The 23,235-nt window shown below is 47.2% G+C and overlaps 1 protein-coding gene across 2 annotated transcripts in view; it reads right to left on the bottom strand.

The window, feature by feature from the left end:
• MON2 (MON2 homolog, regulator of endosome-to-Golgi trafficking) overlaps positions 1-23,235 on the bottom strand; it is a 1,155,350-nt gene that overhangs the window by 105,336 nt on the left and 1,026,779 nt on the right. For both annotated transcript variants that reach the window (XM_069629845.1, XM_069629844.1), the window contains one exon: positions 7,994-8,201. In XM_069629845.1, the coding sequence (XP_069485946.1) occupies positions 7,994-8,201 (208 nt within the window). The remainder of the gene's footprint in view (positions 1-7,993; positions 8,202-23,235) is intronic.

A 23,235-nucleotide genomic window follows, 5' to 3' on the forward strand; every position in this document is an offset into this window, starting at 1 on the left:
CGGACAAATGACATCTTGTGAGAAGCTAGGCCGCTCATTATGTTTCTCCCGAGTGATCCTCTGACTCTACATTATCAGCTTCAAAGTAGTCATTTTCAATTCATATGAAAGATTCTCTTGTATTTTAGGTGTGTCAAGTATATTAAAGTGAGTGACCTGCCAACAGATCACATTTGCCCTACTTAGAGAGTGGGGAGGAGGATTTGGTATTTTAGAAGAGGATGGATGTAATAAGACAGGGGCATACCGTGTTCCCTGAGAGCAATAGTCCCCAATTACATAGGGGGCTTCCTCTCCCATGTGGTCCTCCCCACTATAACACCCCCATGGGTACTGTTGGACTGTGGCCGCACCGTCCTCGCCACATAGAAAAATTCTCTACCTAGGCAAGAAGGGACAACATCCATTAATTCATCACAGACTTTACAACCGGTCAGATCCTTCCTGGATGTTGCGGAAACTTTGAAGGCAGCCGAAGCAAGGGAAAAACCAAGAGAGCGGAGGCCGAGACTCTTGGCCACTGCCAGAGGAGTCCCTGGTAACTCCACCGTGTTCCAAGCAGAGAAGGCAGAGGGCAGGACAACCAGCTGACGAGGAGAGCTTGTCTGCACGGAGAGATGGAAGCACACCGTCCAGGAGCAGAGAATAGCAGTTATGACGCTGTGGTTCGTGGACAGACCATGACAAGCCCTAGCAGGGATGAGAATCCCACAGACAACCAGAGGTCGCTGGTAAGAAGCCTGGAGAGGTCTGGGTAGCCGGGACAGTTGGTGGGAACCCCAGGGGGTGGAGAGGTTGCAAGGAACAGGTCTGTCTGGGACCAGCAACAGATAAACTGCCTTCAAAGCCATCTTTATAGTCACAGTACCTGGCAGGATAGTAAACGAGGTCTGTGACGTAGAGAAGAGAGAATCTCATGGGGCTGGGACCCACACCTCTCTATGAAGAGGAACCCAAGTCATCTTCACCGTCAAAGTACCTGGCAAAGGAGTGAACTAGGTGTGCTGGGAGAGTAAGAGCAGGGGAAGAGGGTATCCAGTAATTACGTTGCAGGGGAAAAGGCTGACAGGTGGCGACATTTCCCTAAACAATGCTCCCCCAGACAAACACTTTCCCCAAATATTCTAAGATTGGAGTTAATAATATATAATTATACCCCTCCTAGAATATTTGGGGAAAGCATTTTAGGGTTCAGGAAAAAAGTCACCTACCTGGCAACTTTATCACAATGACAATATATCCTCTGGCATTGTGAACTAACGGAGGTCAGGAGAATAAGCACAACCCCCCTCTGACATTGTGATAACGTTTGTGAAGATAGCGAGGGCCAAGAGAGGGGAATCATTCTCTTAACATTACAAGAGGCCTGAGAAAGGCCAGGGGAAGAAGCATTCCCCCTGGCATTGTGATTTGTGCAAGCCTGAAAGAAGCCAGGGGAAGAAACATACCTCTGGGCACCGTGAACTGTGCAAGCCTGAGAAAGAAAAGGGGAAGAAAAGCAAACCCTCACTCCCTCCGCCCCCCCGTGTCTGTGAACATTGTGAAGGGTCTAAGAAAGGCCAGGGGAAGGGAGTCATTCCCCCTGGTATTTGTGAATATTGTGAAAAGCATGGGAAAGACCAAGGGAAGGGAGACATTCTCTTGGTACCAAGATCTTGAATTGGAACTTTGAAAAGTCTCAGTTCCAAATTGAAGCAATGTGGAACTTTTTATTGGGCCATTGAGAAAAACTGCGACCTGGGGAATTGAGTCATTCCCTAAGAAAACAGTCCCTTCAGACTACTGACAAGGTGGTCCGCTCTACAGAAGAAGGAAGCAATTAACCAAACTCACCAACCTCTTTAGTTGAGTTAAACATGTGAGGGATGGAAATGGGCTGTTGACACAGAACGGTGGACTAGATCATTTCAACCGACTTCCTGACGGAATCCTTTATGTTTAGTTGAGGCAGGGAAACCCCACGTTAGTTAGGTTTTTTCCTCCTTCATTTTCATCGAATTAAAGTTTATAACAACAACAATGCCACCTGTGCATCAGCCTCCTTCCACACCCTTACAGTAGCCTGCTCCATAATGCAAATCGACACTGAAAGGTTGGCTTTGAGTTGACGAGTATCCAGTGATAAAGTTCCCCGGAAAAAGGATGTGTACGTAAGAGGAGAGATAGAAGTCATTCATTAAACTCTCGCAATTCTGGTGACAGGTCCCTCTTATCTCCCACCGTAAATCCTGAAAATATTGACCCAGTAGCGCTAAATAAAAATATTTAAATCAATTTATTTTGTCAATATGAAACCTCATAATATAAAAACTGAACACCCAACATAACACAAAGAATCACATATACCTATACACTAAATCACATATCAATAACAGTACATCAACACTAAACAATCCATCAGCCACAATTTTACAAAAAAGATAAATCAATCAAAATAAAGTGTCCCCAGTTCCAGATCCTCGAATGTTTCTGTTCATGGCACCATGATGGTAAAACATTCATCAGGGGATAGCCTTTTGCAATTATTAATGTTGTTTCTAACACTTTGTACTGTGGTTGACTAACATAAAACACTCGTAGCAGTATAAAATGCACTGCTATTTACACAAGATACTTCTTCCACAATGTCCAGTTATTCCAATTCCAAATCAATAGGAATTCCATCACTCTAGTTGCTCCGAAGTAGCACACAAGCTCATCTTAAGTGATGTGCTTCGCCGGCGTTCAGTTACTCAATCCAAACAAACACTCAAGAGCAAATGCAGAGCCTGTGTATTAAACAACTTGGAAAAAGGTTGCCAGGGTGTGACATTTCCCCAAATTTGTACTGTACTGCAGTTAGAATAGTAATTAATACCAGTCCTAGAATATGTGGGCTAAGGCTTTTAGGGCTGCAGGGAAAATAAATTGCCTACCTGGCAACTTTTTCCCATTGGACATTATCAAAATAAGTATGTTAATATTGGCTTCGCTGCATTGCCTTGTGAAGCACAAACCCGAAGCGCGGTGTTACGATTTCCAGTCAGTGGTAGGAGAATCTGTATCCACCCGAATCCTAGGAATATTAAGGTGGGACAGGGTGCAAAGGAGGAATCTCTGAAGGGGAATCTGTCTCAGGTACTAAGGGGGTGGGGGATCCTCTACTTCAATTAATCAGCCAAACTGTCCTGGAAGTGTCAGACAAAATAGCTTCCATGACAGAGCCTGCTATGGATTTTGCAAAGTTCATCCATGGGTCCGATGGGCCAGGAAAAGGTCAGACTTATTTTGAGACCTAGGCAACACTGCTGAATCTGTGGTAGGTTTAAGAGGGCAACAACCCCCTCAATGTTCAAGCTGCTCGGTGGTGCTGAAGGAGTAGCTACATCTGACAGAGAATATAGGTGGTGTTTCTCTTTATTCCTCTTTTTGTCTGGAGAGGAATTCACCCCATTCTCTCCCCTTTTTTGCCAATGTGAATGCGACACCAGGGATGGGTCAGTGTTTTTGTCTGTTACGAGCTCCTCGGAAGTGAAGCACACTGCTCTGGCATGCCCGATATTGAAGACCTGGTATAGGTCACCTGAACAGAGCGACACTCAATCACTGAATGAAGGGAGATGGACGTGACTGAACCCCATCAATCTTCATGGGGAATTCGGCAAAGGAGTCTTTTTAAACCCAGATGAACACAGACAACCCTTTGAACTGGTTGTCAGTCAACAACATCTTAAGTGACATCAAGTTTTTGAAGTAGCTTTCCTTCCTGCCCGTCATTTAAGGCATTCTCAGACAGCTGTAAAGGAGGTGGAACAGGACGAGGCAAAGGTCTCTGTAAAGGAGGTAGAACAGAAATGGAGGTAGAGCAGTCAGCTGTGTGCATTAAGGGGAACAAAGTTTCCTGGAGTGAAAAACCAGAACCTTGGATCAGCATTTTAACATTTATTAAGATTTTTAAATGTTTTTACTGAAAGGGTTTTGCTAATCAAACATGTGGAATAGTAACGGACACTGTAGTCATTGCACATCTCAGCACACATTAGGAAGTTGCATATAAGCCACAAGAGTTTCCTCTTGACATCACATCCAGCTGTTGGAAATAACTTTGTGAAATAAGGGTGGAGCTAGTGAAACACAACATATGTACTTAGAGTACACCTAGCCATTCAAGATCAAATAAAGACGCAAATGGGCAGAACAAGTTGGTGACATTTACAAACCTAGTGGAAATCTAGTGTTTTCCCCAGACATCTCCCATACGAGTTGCAGTTTTCACCTGGGCATCTCTACCCCATGCCTCATCTATGTGTTTATCATCTCAGCCCATGTGGAGATTATACCAGGACTACACAAAGCAATCCTGAATGCCTTCTTGGCCTACGCTGGGCTTACATTCGCCATGAGGATATTGTCAAAGATGTCTGGGTCTTCCCGTTCAAAAACTGCATACCTACCCAAAATGTAAAAGAAAGATGTTCCCTGCAGGCTTTCCACACAGTCTCTAATTGAATATGACTGAATGCTGTTGAAAGGTCTTGCACAGAATCAACCTTTTAAACACACCTTTGGCTATGACCCTTTAATGCATTGGCCCGAGCTTCACTTTAGACTCCTCAAATTCTTGCATTTTCAAGCGTCTGAATTCCACTTATGATGATTATGGCTGGTGGATTGTCTTCTTACCTCTCCTGAGGTCATTGAGGCCTTTGTCAGGCCATAGCAGGCCCGTCTTCCCAATAAATTGGCCATACTCTGGCTCTGTTCACCTCTGGGAGATTAGCCATGGCTGGGCAGATACTTTACTACTTAGGACAAATTCACATCAAGGGGTGTTGAGCATCTATTCTCTTTTTGGGGTCACCCGCCGATCACAATCCTGGCAGACCTGCGTTAGACCCCCTTCTGCCCATCCATCCTCCTTAACACACCAATAAGGTTTAGCTTCTCTGCCACCAATCAGTGGCGTTGCACAAAATGACAAGGGTCTCTCTGCAAAATGTAGTTGGGGACTCCTGAGATTTCTACCACAAGAGATATACAATGGCTTTGTAGTAGCAGGGATTCCCTAAAGAATGGGGGTCCTCTGCACACTGCAAGGCCAGTGTTGGTGGGGGTGAGGTGGGGTGCCAGGAGGGGGGACAGGGATATGCATTAAGTGACAAGCACAATATGGGGACCATCAGCAGCCCCACTGCATGATGTACATCGTTGCTGGAGTACTATGGAGTACCAGTTCAAGCCCCTGACAATTCACCACACCCACCTCAAGTACAAGGCTAGCACACCACCATGGCCGTCTTACTGCAGGGGAGCACTGATTATATTGTTGATAGGATCACCCCAGGTCTGGTGTCTTCCCCCTTCATCTCTCAGAGCCGTTTTAAGCTGCACTTGGCTAGCACTTGTGCCCAGAAGGGTGATCTCTTCAGCAACTGTCTGGCACTTCCCCAACACACAATTTAGTTAATACCTTTGAAAATAATACATTATTAATAAAATAGAAAAATATACTTTATGCATATGTACGCATTCTTTGAAAAACACGTTTTGAAGGGCAATTATATATATTTTGTCACCAAAATGAAAATCTAGTCATTGAGTTAATGCATTTTGAGGAGAAAAACCTAATTTAGTGCAAGGACAGCAAACAATTGTGTTAATGGTAATGCACTGATCAGATTTCACTTGCACAGAAGTGCGATGAATCCCTAGATGTAGTCACTTCTCCCCTGGGGGAGCCCCTTTCCTAGAGGCTAGGGAGGTGAGGCTGCTAGCCGACAGTCCCCCTGGGGTGGTACTCAGCGGGTGGATCTCATGGGGAGGGGGAAACCCCCTATGGGATTAGTGACTACCTGGGGAGAACATGGTATCCACATAGCCCTCCTAACCCCAACACACATCCCAACAACACTTTCACTAGTGTTCCTATATGTTTCTGCCATACCATCAATGTAGGAAGTACTGGGGCAAGGAAGAGTGTGGTCTCCTCAAGGGACATTAACTCACTAGAAGACCTCAAGATCAGTACTGGGAAGAAGAAGAAGTGCGGAAGGATAAAGAACACTCATGAGAACTTGCATGGATGGTCTAGTATTTCCCGAAACCTGATTGGGCAGAACCCATTCAAAATTGAAGAGGGAAATTAGGAAGGAGAGAAGCCCTCCCTGGAGGAACTGCGAGACAAGAAGCAGACCGGAACGGGGAACATAGCTGTTCTTATCCGGTCCGCTGTGGAGAGACCAAGCGGAGCAGTGTAGAAGCATTAGTCCAGGCACGAGAAGCAGTTAGAATGCGCTGTGTACAGGAGAAGAGCAGCAGGCGAGGAAAGAAACGCTGCAGAGATGCTGTATCACACAGTAAATCAGCAGGGGCCGCGAGATGCCCAAAAGGAGACCGAATGTCTGAACATGGGTCAGGGACCTGTACCCTTTAATCACGAGTAACCCAAGACATCCTCATAGTCACAGTACGTGAACCAGTTCTGCAGCACCATAAGGGGAGAATCGCACAGGTCTGGGACCTGCACCCATAAGATTGGGAGTTCATGTGAACTGTGAACCTTTGAAGTACAAACCAAGCCAGGGGAAAGGAGGCATTGCCCCTGGCAATATTGAATTGTGAAAACAAAAGGGGCAAAGAAGCCAGGGGAAAGGGGGCATTCCCCCCGTCACTGTGAACTGCAAACTAAAGTCTGAGAAGGGCTTGGGGAAGGGAGTCATTGCCCCCAGCCTTTGTGAACCGTGAAGCCAAGAGACATCAGGAGAAGGAAGCAATACCTCTTGGTGTTGTGCCCCATGAAGCCAAGAAAGATCAGGAGAATGAAGCCCTACCCCCTGGTGGTGTATATCGTGAAGCCAAAAAGAAGGAGGCAAGGGGAAGGGAGTCATTCCCATGGCACTGTGAGAACACTGAGAATAAAATACCTGGAGAAGGGAGGAATTCTCCAGAAACCCAGTAGTGAAACAAACCATGGATAAAAAGGAATGATGTTTGAGTTGGAAATGTGCGTTTTGAATAGGAACATAGAACTTTAGAGCATCACAGGCTGGAAGGAACTGCAACCTGGTGAAGGGAGTCACACTCTCAGGTGATGTTCCCACCAAGAAGGGAGTCATTCCTCTGGGCCAGGAAGATCCACCACTTCTTTTATATTAGTTACAAGTGTGAGGGACAGAAGTAGGCATTTTGACACAAGGGTGGACTCTTTATGTACTTGGACATTATGACCGATTCCTTAGTTCCTTAGCAGAGGCAGGGGAACCCCTCTTAGAGTTGGGGAGAGATAGGTTTCCTCTTTATTTTTGCCTAAATAAATGTTTATGCCAACAAGCATGCCATCCGTGTGCCAGTCTCCTCTTCCTGAACCCTTACAGTAGGTATTTACTCTGTTTCCAAACCTTAACATCTTTTAGTAAGGGGAATAGAAAAAGGTCATCATTAAAAGGAACACAAAATTATTTTCTTGTCAGTAGTTTCCCGGTTCTGACCATCTTAGAGGTGCACTCCTTTAGAGTGATCTAGATCCAAAGGTGGGCGGGGGCACAGGCGACCCCTGTAGTGATTGGGTCAACCCTGCATGGGCATCAATATGGCACCCAAAAACAACAATATTGCTAGCGGTAAACAAACCCAGTGATATGGGATTTGGAAGAAAACCATTTATTTGAAGGACACTGTTCTGACATGAAGACATTTCTGGATTCCAAGGGAACACTTTGCACAGGCCCATTGAGGGGAAGCAGTGGCGCTTAAAGATGCATTCTGGGATGTCCAGTGACATCTGTGGTGTGCAGCCCAAGATCCACATTTCATGGCAATATTTATGAAGGGCATCTAATCCATATTTTGGTAAACGGGGACTTTGTGCTCTTGGGTAAGAGCACATGCCTATATGCCTTATTTAATTAAATCTATCCAAGTACACCTCACAGAGCTGTCTTCGACATGCAAGTCAAAACACCACCCTTACCACTGGTCCAAGTACATTTTTTTTTAAACAAATGTGTATACCTACCGGGGTAGAGGACATTTTCCACTGAGCCTTTCATCTTCTATGTAGCGCTGTAATACATCCTGTGATCGCTTGAGAAGAACGGATAGAGCCATCCTTGAGATGTAGCCTTCCTGTGGAGTCGTGACCTTATTACTGAAGGAAAACTGGAGCAGAGTTTCAAAGCACATTTTGGAGAATTCCTCTCTCATTCGAATGTCTATTTCTGCTTCTGTGAAAAGGAATCAAAATTCAAAACTGAAAACCAACTATTGGTAATTGCGACCTTTACAAATCACAAGAAAAATAAAGTATATTTAAAGTGTAAACAAACCCAAAGTGATCTCTCTTTCTCACGCTATTTCTCTCTTGCACCCACTATTAAAATAAAGAAATAAATATTCATGTCTTCTCACAAAACTACTGCAACCCTTTCCCTTTCCATATGTAGACCTGAATCCACGTGTCTTCCCAATTAAACTACAACTCATCGGCCCATATAGGACGTGTCAAATATGGCCTACGATGAACTTCATAGGATTAAAATATGGCTGCAATAATCCAGTGAACAAATACCACAAAGATTGCACATTACGTCTAGTGCAAAAACAAATGACCTTAAAGTCACACTGTATGGCCAGAGTCCCTACTACAAAAAGGACAGGCTTGCCTCATGGCTGGGTTCCACCACTACACTCCAGGTCAAAGTCCTTGTTCAGAAAATAGAATGTTCCCTACATAAAAAAACAAGAAATAGGATGAATGATCCATCTATGGTATCCTATCCAACGCGCAGATGTTCTTTGGAAACATTTCCGCTGCCAGGGGGCTCTGCGTCACCTCTATTCGCTACGCACCAGACATGACATCGGAGGCAGTATATATAGAAGCTCGACATCCCGTGACCTCAACCCGCCCCCCCCTTTTTCCCTAGCACTCGGACGCTGAGGGGCTGCAGAACCAATGTTCTACTAGCTATTTGCCAAGAGAAGTATGTGGGGGTGACGAGGAATCTGTGGTAGGAACATCCATCAGAAAGAACATTACCGAGAGTGAAGCAATTTGCTATTCTACTGTATTCCTTCCTCTCACAGATTCCTCATCTATGATAGACTCCCAAAGCAGTATGAATATCTAGAGGCAGAATGAAAGCAAGGACACCACTTAGAGCAGCAAACTCTGGAGCACCGCCCTAACAAAGCGGACATTCTGGCCCCAAAGGGAATACAACAATAATGCTTAGCAAATGTGTGTAGAGAAACCCACGTAACCGCCACACAGATGTCCAGGACAGGGACTTCCCTCTGCAGGGGAGATGTGGCAGTCACTCCTCTGGTAGAATGAGCTCCGAGGCCGTCAGGCACATCCTTTTCTGCCAAATCATAGCATTCTGAGATGCAGAGAATGATCCACCTTGACAGGGTCCCGTTTGGTCACAGCCCTGCCAGCACCAGCGCAATCAATGAAAAGCTGGCCATCTTTCCTAACCTCTCTCATCCGAGAGACATGGTAGCTGAGGACCTGCACCGGTCCAGCCGGAGGAATCGTTCCTCTGCCTTGGAAGGATGATGCAGAGGAAAAAACACAAGAAGATGGACCTTTTGAGAGAGATCAATATCAAGACCACTTTTGGAAGAAAAGAGGGTCTGACTCTCAAAGTCACCTTCTCCTTGGAGAAAAGCAAGTAGGGAGGTTTAAGAGACAACACCTGGAGCTGACTCCCACATCTCGTGGAAGTGATGGCAACCAGGAAAATCACCTTAAGGGAGAGCAGTCTAGTAGAACAGGAATGAAGGTGCTCAAACTGGATAAGGAGTCTGGATCGCTCTCCTGGCACCAAACTGATAATGTATGCTATCTGCAGGCCTATACAGACTTTGTGGATGGTTTCCGAGCTGAAAGGAGCACATCAAGGACGTCATTTGACAAGTCCCACTGCATATATCTCAACCTCTCCATAGCCAAGCATGAAGGTTCAGGCTGCTGAGTTTCAAGTGGAAAAGCCGCCCCTCCGATTGGGAGAGCAAGTCTACTCTATTCGGGAGGTGCCGGGCAGGATAGACAGACATGTCCAGCAACTCCAGGTATCATGCTATCTGGGCCTAATCCGGAGAGATTAGGATCAACATTGTTCCGAACAGCTGTGATCTCCTAAGAACCAGCAGAATGACAGGGATCGGTTGGAATGGATAGAGGAGGTTGAAAGTCCCCTCGGCCGCCAGTCTGTCCCCCTGAGATTCCCGATGAGGGAATTCCCTAGAGCAGAACAAAAGGTCTTGTTCACATTGGAAGCAAAGCAGTCTATTTGAGAAGTTCCCAAAAGGAGAAGATCTCCTCTAGAACATCCTGGCACAGATCCTATTCATGGGCAGCTGAAGTCTGTCTGCTCAAGGCATCCGCTGTGATAGTCTCTCTTCCGGCCAGGTGGGCCACCATCAGAGATGCCATTCTCCAGACCCCAGAAACAGTTGCATCGCTTCTCTGCAACGAGGCAAGGATCCCACACCACCTAGTTTGTTGAGATAGTGCATGGCAACACTGTTGTCCGTCCGGATAAGCAGTCTTGTGTTTCACATAGGGTTGGAAGGTGACCAGGGCCAACCTGATCGCCCCAGCTTCAGCAAGTTGATGTGTTCCCAAGACTTTGCAGGACACCATAGTCCACACAATGTCAGGTCTGACAGGAGAGCGGCCCAACCAGTCAGAGATGCACCGGTGACCACCATCATCTGGGGCCAAGATTGACGAAACAAAACCTATCTCAGCAAATTGTCTCGCATGGTGCACCATGCAAGATCCTAAGCCACCTAGTACAAGAACCGCAAAATGTCCAACATGTGGCCATGAAACTGCGACCATGGCAATGGAGAAGTCACTGAATTCATCTCATGTACAGCCTTTTCTCTGGTACCGCTATAATGCAGGAGACCATGAAGGCCCGAAGGCGCAGAAAGGCTGAGGATGGGACTTGTTAGTAGGATTGGAGGACATTGACTATCCAAAGTTGTTTGCCACTTGGTCTTCTGGCAGGAACGTCCTGCCTAGGCGAGTGTCCAAGACTGCTCTGATATATCGAAGAAGCTGGGAATGCAAAACCTGAGACATTTTGAATAACAGGGAAAGGCCCAAGCCCTACAATCCAGTGCATGTTCGGAGACAATGCTCTGACACTAGACCTGGGACAAGCCAGTCCTGGTAGGGAAAGACAAATGCCCCACCACCTCCTGAGGCAAAGCACCACCACTGCAAGCAGCTTGGTGAAAAGCCTGGGAGATGAAGAAAGACCAAACGGCAGGACTGGTGTGACGTTGACCCACCACAAACCTTAGGTAATTACTTGGTTTCTGATGAATCAGCTTGTGGGAGTAGGCGTCCTGAAAGTCCAGTGATGCCAACCAGTCCTGCAAATCGAGGACTTGCAAAATCTGGGTTAGTGTAATCATCTTGAACTTGTCCTTGTGCATGAACACATTCAAGAGCCTCAGTTCCAGAATGGGCCACAAGCCTCAGTCCTCATTCGGCACCAGAAAATAAGTGGAGTACGAAACCTTACTTAGTTGTGAGTGCAGTACCAGTTCCATCGCCCTCTTCGAAAGAAGGTGATGGACCTCTTCCACAAGAATGGGACCTGGAGACAAGGTGCTGGTGTAAGGACTGAGGTCCCGAGGATGCTGCATGAAAGGGAGACAGTAACCCTGTAGAACCACCTGTAAGGCCCAAGCATCGGACGTGGAAAGTCTCCCCCTGTCACTAATCAAGGGAGTTCGTCCCTTCTCTCTAAGGGGGAATCTCGCCCTTTGAGGCTAAGGAGGTGAGCCTGCTTCCAAAGACCCTTCCTAGGGCTCATGGCAAGTGGCACCTCACTGCGAGAGACTCCCCCCCCCCCCTTAGGGGCCAAGGACTCCCGTTCCGGGGTGGAGTTCCCTAAGCCATTTCCCGTAGTGGCATATATAGGACTGTCCGAGATCAAGACCACTTTAGAAGCCACGGACCTGGCAGAAGACAGAACTAAAGTATAGACTTGCGAACAAGAAAGAGGATCGGTCTCTTTAATAGTAGACCTCCATAGAACTGTGATGAGTAGACAGAGAGCAACAAATGCAGATGAGAGGCGAAGTCGAGAGAGAGCAGTCAGTGTAAGCAGGGGAAGCCTCCTTACGGCATGACACCTGTAAGAGGTGGTGCCGAGGAGAGCCGAGTAGCCTACGACTTTCAGTAGTGGCTTGAATGCAAGAACAAAATGGTGGAGGCCCAGCGTTTACATGTAGTGAGAAGCAGAGGAGATGGGAATGCAAATCCCTTTGGTGGTGTGATCACGACTGATTCGTTGTAGGCATCCAATGAAGCCAAAACCACAACACGTAGGAAACAGCGAGACATCCCATTGCCTGCAGCCATACCTGATCCTGGGGGAAAGACAGGACAGGGTGGGATGCTGCCGGAGTCGAGAAGACAGAGGCGCGGAGCAAACAAAGAAAACCAGAGCTAGGACAAGCCCCAGTGACATTCCCCTGCATAATCAAAGTTAATGGGGAGAACAAGAGGACTGAGAGGCTGGCGGTGAATCGTTATGCAGCAAGAGAAACTCATCCCAATAGAATTGACGAGACATTGAGTTTAAAGTCGATTAAGTGGAACTGTATTAACAAGGAAAGAGAACTCGAGCACTGGGGTATAAAGACCATGGGAAGAGACACAAAAAGCCCATAAGTCAAGGAGTGGAAAGTATCAGAGAGAGAATTCTATGGAAGGAAGAAAAGACAAGTGAACCACTTAAGGGAAGAGGCATTCAGATTAAACCACCCGAGGGGAGGGGAATCCCTAAGAGCCAAGAAGGCGTTTCACAGCTAAGAAGGTATATGGTACTGAACTAAAAACGGTATAGCAACCCGAATCAGCAAAGCACACAGACACCAAATAGGGAGTATTGGCGAACTATCCCAAAAGGGGAGAAAGACCCAAAGACATTGTGAAAGATTGGCAAGAACTGGTACAGTAAGTGACAAGAGACTATGTAAGAATCGCCTACTAAAAAGTATTTGTGAAGAAAAGAAAAGACATTGACATTATACAATCAGGAGAAGGGAGACATTCTCCTGATCTTATTTAACTTTGTTAGAATAGTGGTAGGGTAATTTAGAACATGTTTTTGGACATTGGACTCATTCATTTGAGACTGGCTGGCAAGCACCTCAGTTATATACATAGGCAGGGAACACCCATATAGCAAAGTGGAAAGATAGGTCTTATCTTTATTATCTAATAAAAACCAGTAAAAAGTCCTTACAGTGTCCGCCTACTTCGTCAGACCCCCTCCCCCGACAGGGGAAGCGTGGCAGAACGCCTCACAGGTTTCCTCCCTTGAAGTGATGACTTTAACTCTAGGGAAGTACCTGCCCTGCAGTATTCCCGGGGTGGCATGGCCTCAACCCCACAGGTTGTAGGAGCCTCATTCATTCCTTGAAGTGATGAGGGGACAGTGGCTGCAGCTGCTCATCTCAGGGCTCACCTTTACCTCTAGGGAAGTACCTGCCCTGCAGTATTCCCGGGGTGGCATGGCCTCAACCCCACAGGGTGTAGGAGCCTCATTCATTCCTTGAAGTGATGAGGGGACAGTGGCTGCAGCTGCTCATTTTAGGGCTCACCTTTAACTCTAGGGAAGTACCTGCCCTGCAGTATTCCCGGGGTGGCATGGCCTCAACCCCCACAGGGTGTAGGCACCTCATTCATCCCTTGAAGTGATGTAGGGACAGTGGCTGCTCATTTTAGGGCTCACCTTTACCTCTAGGGAAGTACCTGCCCTACAGTATTCCCGGGGTGGCATGGCCTCAACCCCCACAGGGTGTAGGAGCCTCATTCATCCCTTGAAGTGATGAGGGGACAGTGGCTGCAGCTGCTCATTTTAGGGCTCACCTTTACCTCTAGGGAAGCACCTGCCCTGCAGTATTCCCGGGGTGGCATGGCCTCAACCCCTACAGGGTGTAGGAGCCTCATTCATTCCTTGAAGTGATGAGGGGACAGTGGCTGCAGCTGCTCATTTTAGGGCTCACCTTTACCTCTATGGAAGTGCCCGCCCTGCGGTATTCCCGGGGTGGCATGGCCTCAACCGCACAGGGTGCAGGAGCGTAATTCGTCCCTTGAAGTGATGAGGGGACAGTGGCTGCAGATGCTCATTTTAGGGCTCACCTTTACCTCTAGGGAAGTGCCTGCCCTGCAGTATTCCCGGGGTGGCATGGCCTCAACCGCACAGGGTGCAGGAGCGTCATTCGTCCCTTGAAGTGATGAGGGGACAGTGGCTGCAGTTGCTCATTTTAGGGCTCACCTTTACCTCTAGGGAAGCACCTGCCCTGCAGTATTCCCAGGGTGGCATGGCCTCAACCCCCACAGGGTGTATGAGCCTCATTCGTCCCTTGAAGTGATGAGGGGACAGTGGCTGCAGCTGCTCATTTTAGGGCTCACCTTTATCTCTAGGGAAGTACCTGCCCTGCAGTATTCCCGGGGTGGCATGGCCTCAACCCCCACAGGGTGTAGGAGCCTCATTCGTCCCTTGAAGTGATGAGGGGACAGTGGCTGCAGCTGCTCATCTCAGGGCTCACCTTTACCTCTAGGGAAGTACCTGCCCTGCGGTATTCCCGGGGTGGCATGGCCTCAAGCCCACAGGGTGTAGGAGCCTCATTCATCCCTTGAAGTGATGAGGGGACAGTGGCTGCAGATGCTGATCTCAGGGCTCACTTTTACCTCTATGGAAGTGCCTGCCCTGCGGTATTCCCGGGGTGGCATGGCCTCAAGCCCACAGGGTGTAGGAGCCTCATTCATCCCTTGAAGTGATGAGGGGACAGTGGCTGCAGCTGCTCATTTTAGGGCTCACCTTTACCTCTATGGAAGTGCCCGCCCTGCGGTATTCCCGGGGTGGCATGGCCTCAAACCCCACAGGGTGTAGGAGCCTCATTCATTCCTTGAAGTGATGAGGGGACAGTTGCTGCAGCTGCGCATCTCAGGGCTCACTTTTACCTCTAGGGAAGTACCTGGCCTGCAGTATTCCCGGGGTGGCATGGCCTCAACCCCCACAGGGTGTAGGAGCCTCATTCATCCCTTGAAGTGATGAGGGGACAGTGGCTGCAGCTGCTCATTTTAGGGCTCACCTTTACCTCTAGGGAAGTGCCTGCCCTGCGGTATTCCCGGGGTGGCATGGCCTCAACCGCACAGGGTGTATGAGCCTCATTCGTCCCTTGAAGTGATGAGGGGACAGTGGCTCCAGCTGCTCATTTTAGGGCTCACCTTTACCTCTAGGGAAGTACCTGCCCTGCAGTATACCCGGGGTGGCATGGCCTCAACCCCCACAGGGTGTAGGAGCCTCATTCATCCCTTGAAGTGATGAGGGGACACTGGCTGCAGCTGCTCATTTTAGGGCTCACCTTTACCTCTAGGGAAGCACCTGCCCTGCAGTATTCCCGGGGTGGCATGGCCTCAACCCCCACAGGGAGTAGGAGCCTCATTCATCCCTTGAAGTGATGAGGGGACAGTGGCTGCAGCTGCTCATTTTAGGGCTCACCTTTACCTCTATGGAAGTGCCTGCCCTGCGGTATTCCCGGGGTGGCATGGCCTCAACCGCATAGGGTGCAGGAGCGTAATTTGTCCCTTGAAGTGATGAGGGGACAGTGGCTGCAGATGCTCATTTTAGGGCTCACCTTTATCTCTAGGGAAGTACCTGCCCTGCAGTATTCCCGGGGTGGCATGGCCTCAACCGCACAGGGTGTATGAGCCTCATTTGTCCGTTGAAGTGATGAGGGGACAGTGGCTGCAGGCTCATTTTAGGGCTCACCTTTACCTCTAAGGAAGTACCTGGCCTGCAGTATTCCCGGGGTGGCATGGCCTCAACCCCACAGGGTGTAGGAGCGTTAAGGGCAAAAACTTCAACCTCTTCCTAAAGATGTAGAGGGCTGCTGCACAGCTAAGCCCAACCACTTTGCCATGGCCTTTGATGCTTACAATTTCTGGTGGGGCATCAGCAACCTTTGCCGCAAACATGTTTTGGCCATCAAAGGGCATGTCCAGATGTTTAGCCTGGACATCTTGTGCAGAGCCAGATGTTCTCATCCGCGAGTGGCACCTGAGCACCACAAGTGTGCCCATTGACCTGCCCACACAGCCGTGTCCAGCCCAGATTGTAGAAGCTGATGGGAAGCCTCCCTGCCTGTCACGATAGACAGGAAGTTGGGCCTCATCTTCTCCTCAGGGGGTTTGCTCAGCCACATTCTCAACAGTGAACCATAGGCCAAAAGAGAATTTCACCAAGATGCAAGAAGCAAATCCCTTGTTCCCCTAAGCATCCAGTTTCTTACTTTCCCCATCAGTTGGGAGAGAGGGGGGACTATGGAAGACTTCACACATTGGCAGTTGTGGCCTGCACCACCAAGCTCCCCAGTGAGACATGAGTGAACAGAAAAAGGGAGCCAGAGGAAGCAGGGCAATGCTTCTTGGCCTGCTCCCTGTCAACTGCCAATGTAAAAGCAGGTATCTCCCATACCCCCAATACAGGGGGATTCTACTGCCACATTAAAGAGCAGTAGCGTTTCATTTCCGAGAACCTCTTCCTGGATGTCCATCAATTTCCAACTGAATTTACAGCCATGACTGGATGGAGAGCCCCATGGTATCGGCCAACTTCGCCGTCAACCTTTATAAAGAGGCCTGAGGCTTAACAAGGGAATGGGCTGGAAGAACATCCGAACAACCAGCTCAGGGGATGTGTATAGGCCACTGGCCTTTTGGAGGTCCGAGGCCAGCCCCTGAATATTCTCATCCCCTTTGTAGAATTTGTCCAGGAAGTCCCTCTATTCCCTGGAGACCAAGGGTACAAACCAAAAGGGTACCTGGTCCACCTCCTCGTCGTAGATACTACACATCGTCAACATATATGGTTTATATGGAAAGGGAGCATACTCCCGAGGTTCTTTGGTGTCCGAGGTGCCGACCGGTGCAGATGACGTCTCGGTTAGTGCTAAGATCTCGACACCGAAGACAGAGTCGGGTGGAGGGGAAGCTCTTCCCACTTCTTGGCAGGCCCAAGCTCATAGGCGTGCGGGAGTAGTCCACAGCGGGATCCCTGCCAGTCACGGAAGACACAGTGGGTCCCGTCAGCAGTAAGGCTTAAGTCAACAGCACCGTCACCAGAGCAGAATGCGCCGAGACTGAAACAGACTTTTTTTGGCGAAGAAGTGGAGCATCTCTTGGCAAAATCGTTCCTATTCTTCTGGGATGGAGGATTGGGTAGGAAAAGATACCTTACCCAGCTCTGGAGAACCTCTTGATTGTTGGCTATTTTTGGAAGAGGAGGCAGAATGCTGGTGCCAGGATACTCTGAGCGGGATCTGTGGTGCTGCTTCTACTACAACTTATTTTCCTTACGTGGAGGGGACCTCTCCTCAACCAACGATACGCATGACCTCAAACAAGATTGCGCGATATCACCTTTCGTCTTGTGGACAAAGGTTTTGCCACCTGTTCCCGGAGGGCTTTCGAATGCCTGGACTGACCATTCACAATCCTGGGTGTCTGGTTCATTGCCCAAGCAGTATAGACCGATCTGGTGCAGATCCGAAATCGATATCTACCGTCCAAAGTCTGCGCACGGATTGAACCCTGAGGTCTTTGCAGGTTTGGGCACGGCAACGACAAATTTGAAAATTCAGAGGCGTATTCTTGAATCGAACAGAGTGTATGGAAATAAGGAACCAAGGTTACAGCTCCTCTATATATAGCAGAGGACACGTAGAGGCACTGAGATTGAGCAAACGTAGAGCCAAGCTAAGCCCCCTACAGGCAGAAATGTTTCAGAAGATAGGATACCACAAAGGAGGAAGGAATCCATTATAATGAAAATGTTGGCAGACGACACTATGTTGCGTAAATGGCTAAAACCTTATTATACTGTTGAAAGGACTATCCAGACAGGTAATCTGCCTGCTTTCACCATCTTGGTAGAACTATGGGTTCAGTCTGGGAGTGAGATGCACTTTATAAATTAAAAAAACAATTGTTTAAGTCATAAATATATTAACATTATGCATCTTGTGTCAACACTAGCAGTGCACAGCTGCGTAAAGGAACATCAGGAAATGCTAAATGGATGAAACAGTAATATTTTAAAAGCGATATTAGCAGTTAGTCCTGGGGCACAAATATCCAAATTGGGGATCACCTCAGTCAATGAGCAGTAAAAGAATCCAAGATGGCCTCTGAGGTGCATTAAAAATAGAAGCAGCAGCATTGCCGGGAGGGGCTAAGGAGTTCGTTTTGGTGAGGTGGCAGAACTCCTCATTCTGTTATGTAGGGAAAGCAAGCCACCAGGGACTGGGCTGGCAGGCCAATCCAATGTGCCTCTCTGAGGGTGGTGGATGAGAGGTCCTGCCACCTAGCTCCCAGCTATGCCGCAATAGCCTCCAGAGAAACACATCTAGAGATCAGAACCTTTGAGGAATACATCCCCCCCCAGAGCTCTGACTGAAGGAGGGGTTTGTTATGAAAGCCAAAGCCAAGATCTAAGGAGTGACCTGTTTTGAATGCTGTGAAAGCCAAGTTCTAGGAGGGACCTGTTGAGAACCCTGGCGAGACTGAGGTCCACAAGGGACCTGTTTTTAGAACTCCCTTTAATTTTTTAAAAATCACACTGTGAAGTTTGGCTTTCTCTAATGTGCTATATTCGCAAAAGCAAGACTGAAGAGTACTATTTGTATGTATATGTCAGACAGACTCGATGCTCCAGATGAACACCTACTTATTTAGAGTTAACTTGTGAGTCAAAGTTGCTTTTTTGGGCCAATAATATTGTGCCAAAATACTGGCTTTTTTGTAGTTACTGTGGCCTTGATTTTCCCATATCCAAGTAAAATTGTTAGCATATCATATTTGTATGTATAGCACTTCATGTCCTACCCCTGATGCCTCCTGCTTTCAAGCACCGTAAAGATGGGCGTTATTAGTATGAAATCTAATAGTACTAAGTGCATCAACCTCAGAAGAATGAAGGACTGATTCAGTCCTGCTGAAATATGAACATGAAAGTGCAAACTGGCACATGTTAGAGATGAGCTTTCATCTTGCAGAGCTATCCAGTTGTGGCACAATGCTGTTTAATCAATTGTGCAGTTAAACACATTTATCAGGATATCTACCCATCAACCTCTCCTGTCCCCTCCAGTCCTTTAAAAAAGAACATATAGCTCCTCTATCATCAGGTTTACTAGAGGACCATGACATCATTACAGTACTTAGAAGCAGTTGAAATATCACTGTTGTGTTAATCATTAGCAAATGCTATGGTATTCATATTTAAGAAGAAATAGCTGATAAGATAGCTCAGCCGGTTAAGTGCTCACTGCGTTCTGCAGGTCACAGGTGTGAATCATAGCAAGGTCTACTCAACCGTATATGCCACTCACCATATGGCTCAGGAATGTACGGTCAACCGCATTTATGGTCAGCACCATATATGATATATGGCATTTATAACGTGCTGGTACATAAGTGTTTCTAGTGTTTCTAAGAGAACAATGCTGTGGGGTCAGCTTCTTGGTCCTCCAAAAGATGAATCGTGTATGGATCGAAACACATTGAGGTTTAATGGGATCCCTTTCAGTTTGTTTGTTATGAACTTTTGTATAAAAATTTGATTGGTAGATATTGTCTCTATAAACTTAAAATTATGAGTCTTTCTGCAATAAAAAAAGAAATAAAAGGTTCTTTGTTACATATTACAGTGCTTGGGGTTTGTGTCAGTTGGCTATTCCGCTGACTATCCACTATATGGGGCTTTAACGCACATTGGGTGGCATAAATGGACATTTGAGGATGCACTTGGCATATGAAAGAAGCAACTGGATATGCAAAGCTGTAACTTAGATATAATCACCATAACTAGGCTGTAAGGCAATAACAGACAATGGCCATATGAGGTATGAGGCTATTGTGGCATATGCATGGCAGCGCCCCTGTCCTATGTTGGTTCTACTTGGTCTACGTATCTCAGAATATGACTCCCTGCATGGCATGTCAAATCAGCACCCCAGTGAAAATGTGCTTGGTCTCTTAAGGGTGCAGAAGTACAAGTCTGACGCAGTGGTGGCATGCTTGTTATCAAATAGTTTTATTGTAGAAATAAAGAAAAGGAAAACCCTATCTTGCCCTATTTCTATGAAGGGTTGTTCTGCCTCAACTAAAACACCAAGGACTCTGTCAGGATGTCTCGTTAAATAATAGGTCCACCGTCCTGTGCCAAAACTTATTCCCTTCCCTTACACTTAACTAAGGAAAACCTGCGCATCTTTTTGATCCAGAGGGAGGCTTCTCTCGCTTTGGATACAGGCCTTTAACGTTCAGTTTATGGTGCGGAAACACAATGACCGATTCCTTAAACACAGTTCACAAGTGTCAATTCCCAAACATAGTGTTAAGTCTGGTTCCGTATCCCATCAGACTTTAGTATAGAACTTTTCTTTCTTTTTCCAACTCAAAACTGTAGCGCTAAGTCTAATGAACTGTCCTGTCAGACTTGACTAGGAAGCTCAGATTTCCATCAAATGTCTCTCTCTCTCTCTTTCACGTGGGTTGCAGACCCCTCTGCGCTGTTTTATAATCTCCCCAACTTGTTCAACAGCTCTTCTTTTTCTTCTGTATTAGTTCCAGACCCCCTTTATAGTCTCTCTGGGCTCCCCCCAACTTGTTCTGGGCCTCAACCCCTTGACCATGTATTTCTTTGAGTATTGGTATAGTTGACCTAATGCCAACGTTACCTACTCCGATTTGTCTGCATCGTTTTGGTCCATTTCGGTTTGTCAAATTGTATATTTTAATTCAAAAATAGTTGTGGGATAAGAGAATAGGTTGAGTGGGAGGAAGTTGGGGGGTGTGCAGGGGTTCTCCCAGTGCATTATGGGGAGTTGCGGTGGGCTTGGAGGGGTTTTCCCTCTGCAGTAGGTCAAAAAGAAATCCAACAAAATTTGGTCAAATCAGCAGTAGGTCAAGATTTTATGTCAAACAACCCATATCCTTTCTTCGCGCTTGTATGGGCGCCAGACCCTTGTGTTTGACTTTTGTAGATCTTGCCCCATCTCATATGGGTCCCAGACCCTGGTGTGCTGCTTTTTGGGATTCTCTACCCCATCTTTGTTCTCTAAAACACTGAACACACCTGGTGTACTCTCCTGCCAGTTACTGTTCCACATGTGATGGCTCACACAGTTTTCAGTCTTTTTCTGCTGGTTTTCCTCAGGGTCCACGATCCATCTACTTTGGCTTTGCCTTGCGGTTCACTTGAGTTCCAGATACCTTTGTATTGGCTTCCCAAGACACTTGGTATACTCACCTGCCAAGTGTCTACTGATATGACATGTCTGTTTTATTAGTCTCTCCCCTTGACTGTGTTTGTGTCCCTGACCCATTTACTTGAGCTTTGCCTCTGTGGTTCACTTGGGTCTCAGATCCCTTTGTATTGGCGTTCCAGGACACAACATATACTCTCCTGTTTTGATGCATCATAGGTCTGTGTCTTTATATTTAGGTTGGGGTGCTTGACCCATATTTTATCATCTGCTTTAACTCGTGTCGGGTCCACAACCCTCTTTGGGCTCCCCTTGCTCAGTTCCTAGCCTCTTTCATGGATCCAGGCAGTACCTGTACCTTGCTTCTGGGCTCCTGCTGCGTAGCGTCCTCCTCAGGCTTCTCCGGATGAGCTTCTGCTCCGTCTTTCTCTGCTTCCGCTCTCGTCTGCGTCCCTGCTCCAGTGAGTCAGGCTGCGTGGCTTTCCTCCAGCAGGCGTACCAAGTCCTCAGTGGATTTGGCTTTCGTTTGCTTTCTCGTGGCCTGCCAGATCTTGCCAGCGCCCTTAGAGACAGTGGCTTCATCCCACCAGCGTACCGATCCACAGCTGGTTCCTGTGCTTCTCTGCCTGCCGCATTCAAAGTTCGCTCTCAGTTCTTCAGGGGATGATTTGATGAATGACATTGTCCCTCTTCTAATTTATACTCGGCATAACCAATAGGCAGTCTCCATCAACTAGCCTGCATGTAATGGTTCCCATAGGTATTCTTCATTACTCGATCCTTCCTCCTCGTCACAGTACTGAACTGATGATCTTCACAAAGTTCAGCAGCACTCTTTTTTGTCTCAGTACTTTCCTGGGACTTGATTACCACAATAATACAACAATAGCAAGAGGTGTGGGGAACCACAGGGTAGTGAGTACGGTAAAAAGAAGCAACAGAGATGAGGGAGGGGGGAATACCAAATTCTCTCAAGGTGATTGTCACTGGTCCCATAGAGGGCTTCCCTCCCCATGAGATCCACCTGCTGAGTACCACCCCAAGGGGGACTATTGGGTAGCGGCCTCAACTCCCTGGCCTCATGGGAAGGGACCTCCCTCATGGATGCAGTAACAATACACCCTGGGATTCGTCTAAGTATCTAAAAAGTCCAATGTTCTGCTTAAGTGATGGTTGGTATTTTATGAAATGTAAGCTTTATGTTTTTACACCTATCAGTCACTTCAGGTGGTGGGGGAATTAAATGCCATTTCATGTGATGTCACCAGGGTCAATGGTCATATCACATCACTTCCTGTGATGTCATCAGGTGTGTGATGTCACTTCTGCTACCCCTGGTATTTTGGTGAATTGACATCCCTGATGAACCCCCAGAGTGAGTTCCAAAATAGGTAGAAAGTTCCAGAGGAGTCAATGGGCTATATTACTTCAATGAAGGCAAGTCTTCGACCTCACAGCTATGGATTTTGTTGAAAACAACCCCAGGGAGGAGCAGAGGAGGCCCGAAGAACAGGCCCTAGAGGAAAATGCAGGTGAGCCACCAGTATAAGTCAATGGGAATCACAGTCAGGAATAATCAAATTGAAGAATGGGAGAGGGTGCACAGCTTGTTTCACGTGTATTTATGGGATTTGATTATCTTAGTACTTGCTTTAAGATAATGATGTTTAGTAGGGTGCAGCCCACTGTAAAGTACCTCCATGCTGAGCACTCGTCGTAGACTGAAGAGAAAAGGACCTAGGCTAATTAGCCATTGGTGTGGGCCGCACATCTGCAATACCCACTGGGGGTTAAATCACTTGTCTTGTCTTTTTTAACAATGAGGTCGGGTTACTGTTTTTCGTAAATGCATTTATTCACAAAATTATTTTCTTGTTACTTGTGTTGGCAATTGGTTAAACATCATCAATTTGTTTAATACTATTTTACTGGCAAATGGAAAACCCT

The sequence above is a fragment of the Ambystoma mexicanum genome, chromosome 12, assembly GCF_040938575.1.
Source record: "Ambystoma mexicanum isolate Mex_15411 chromosome 12, UKY_AmexF1_1, whole genome shotgun sequence".
Classification (NCBI taxonomy): domain Eukaryota; kingdom Metazoa; phylum Chordata; class Amphibia; order Caudata; family Ambystomatidae; genus Ambystoma; species Ambystoma mexicanum.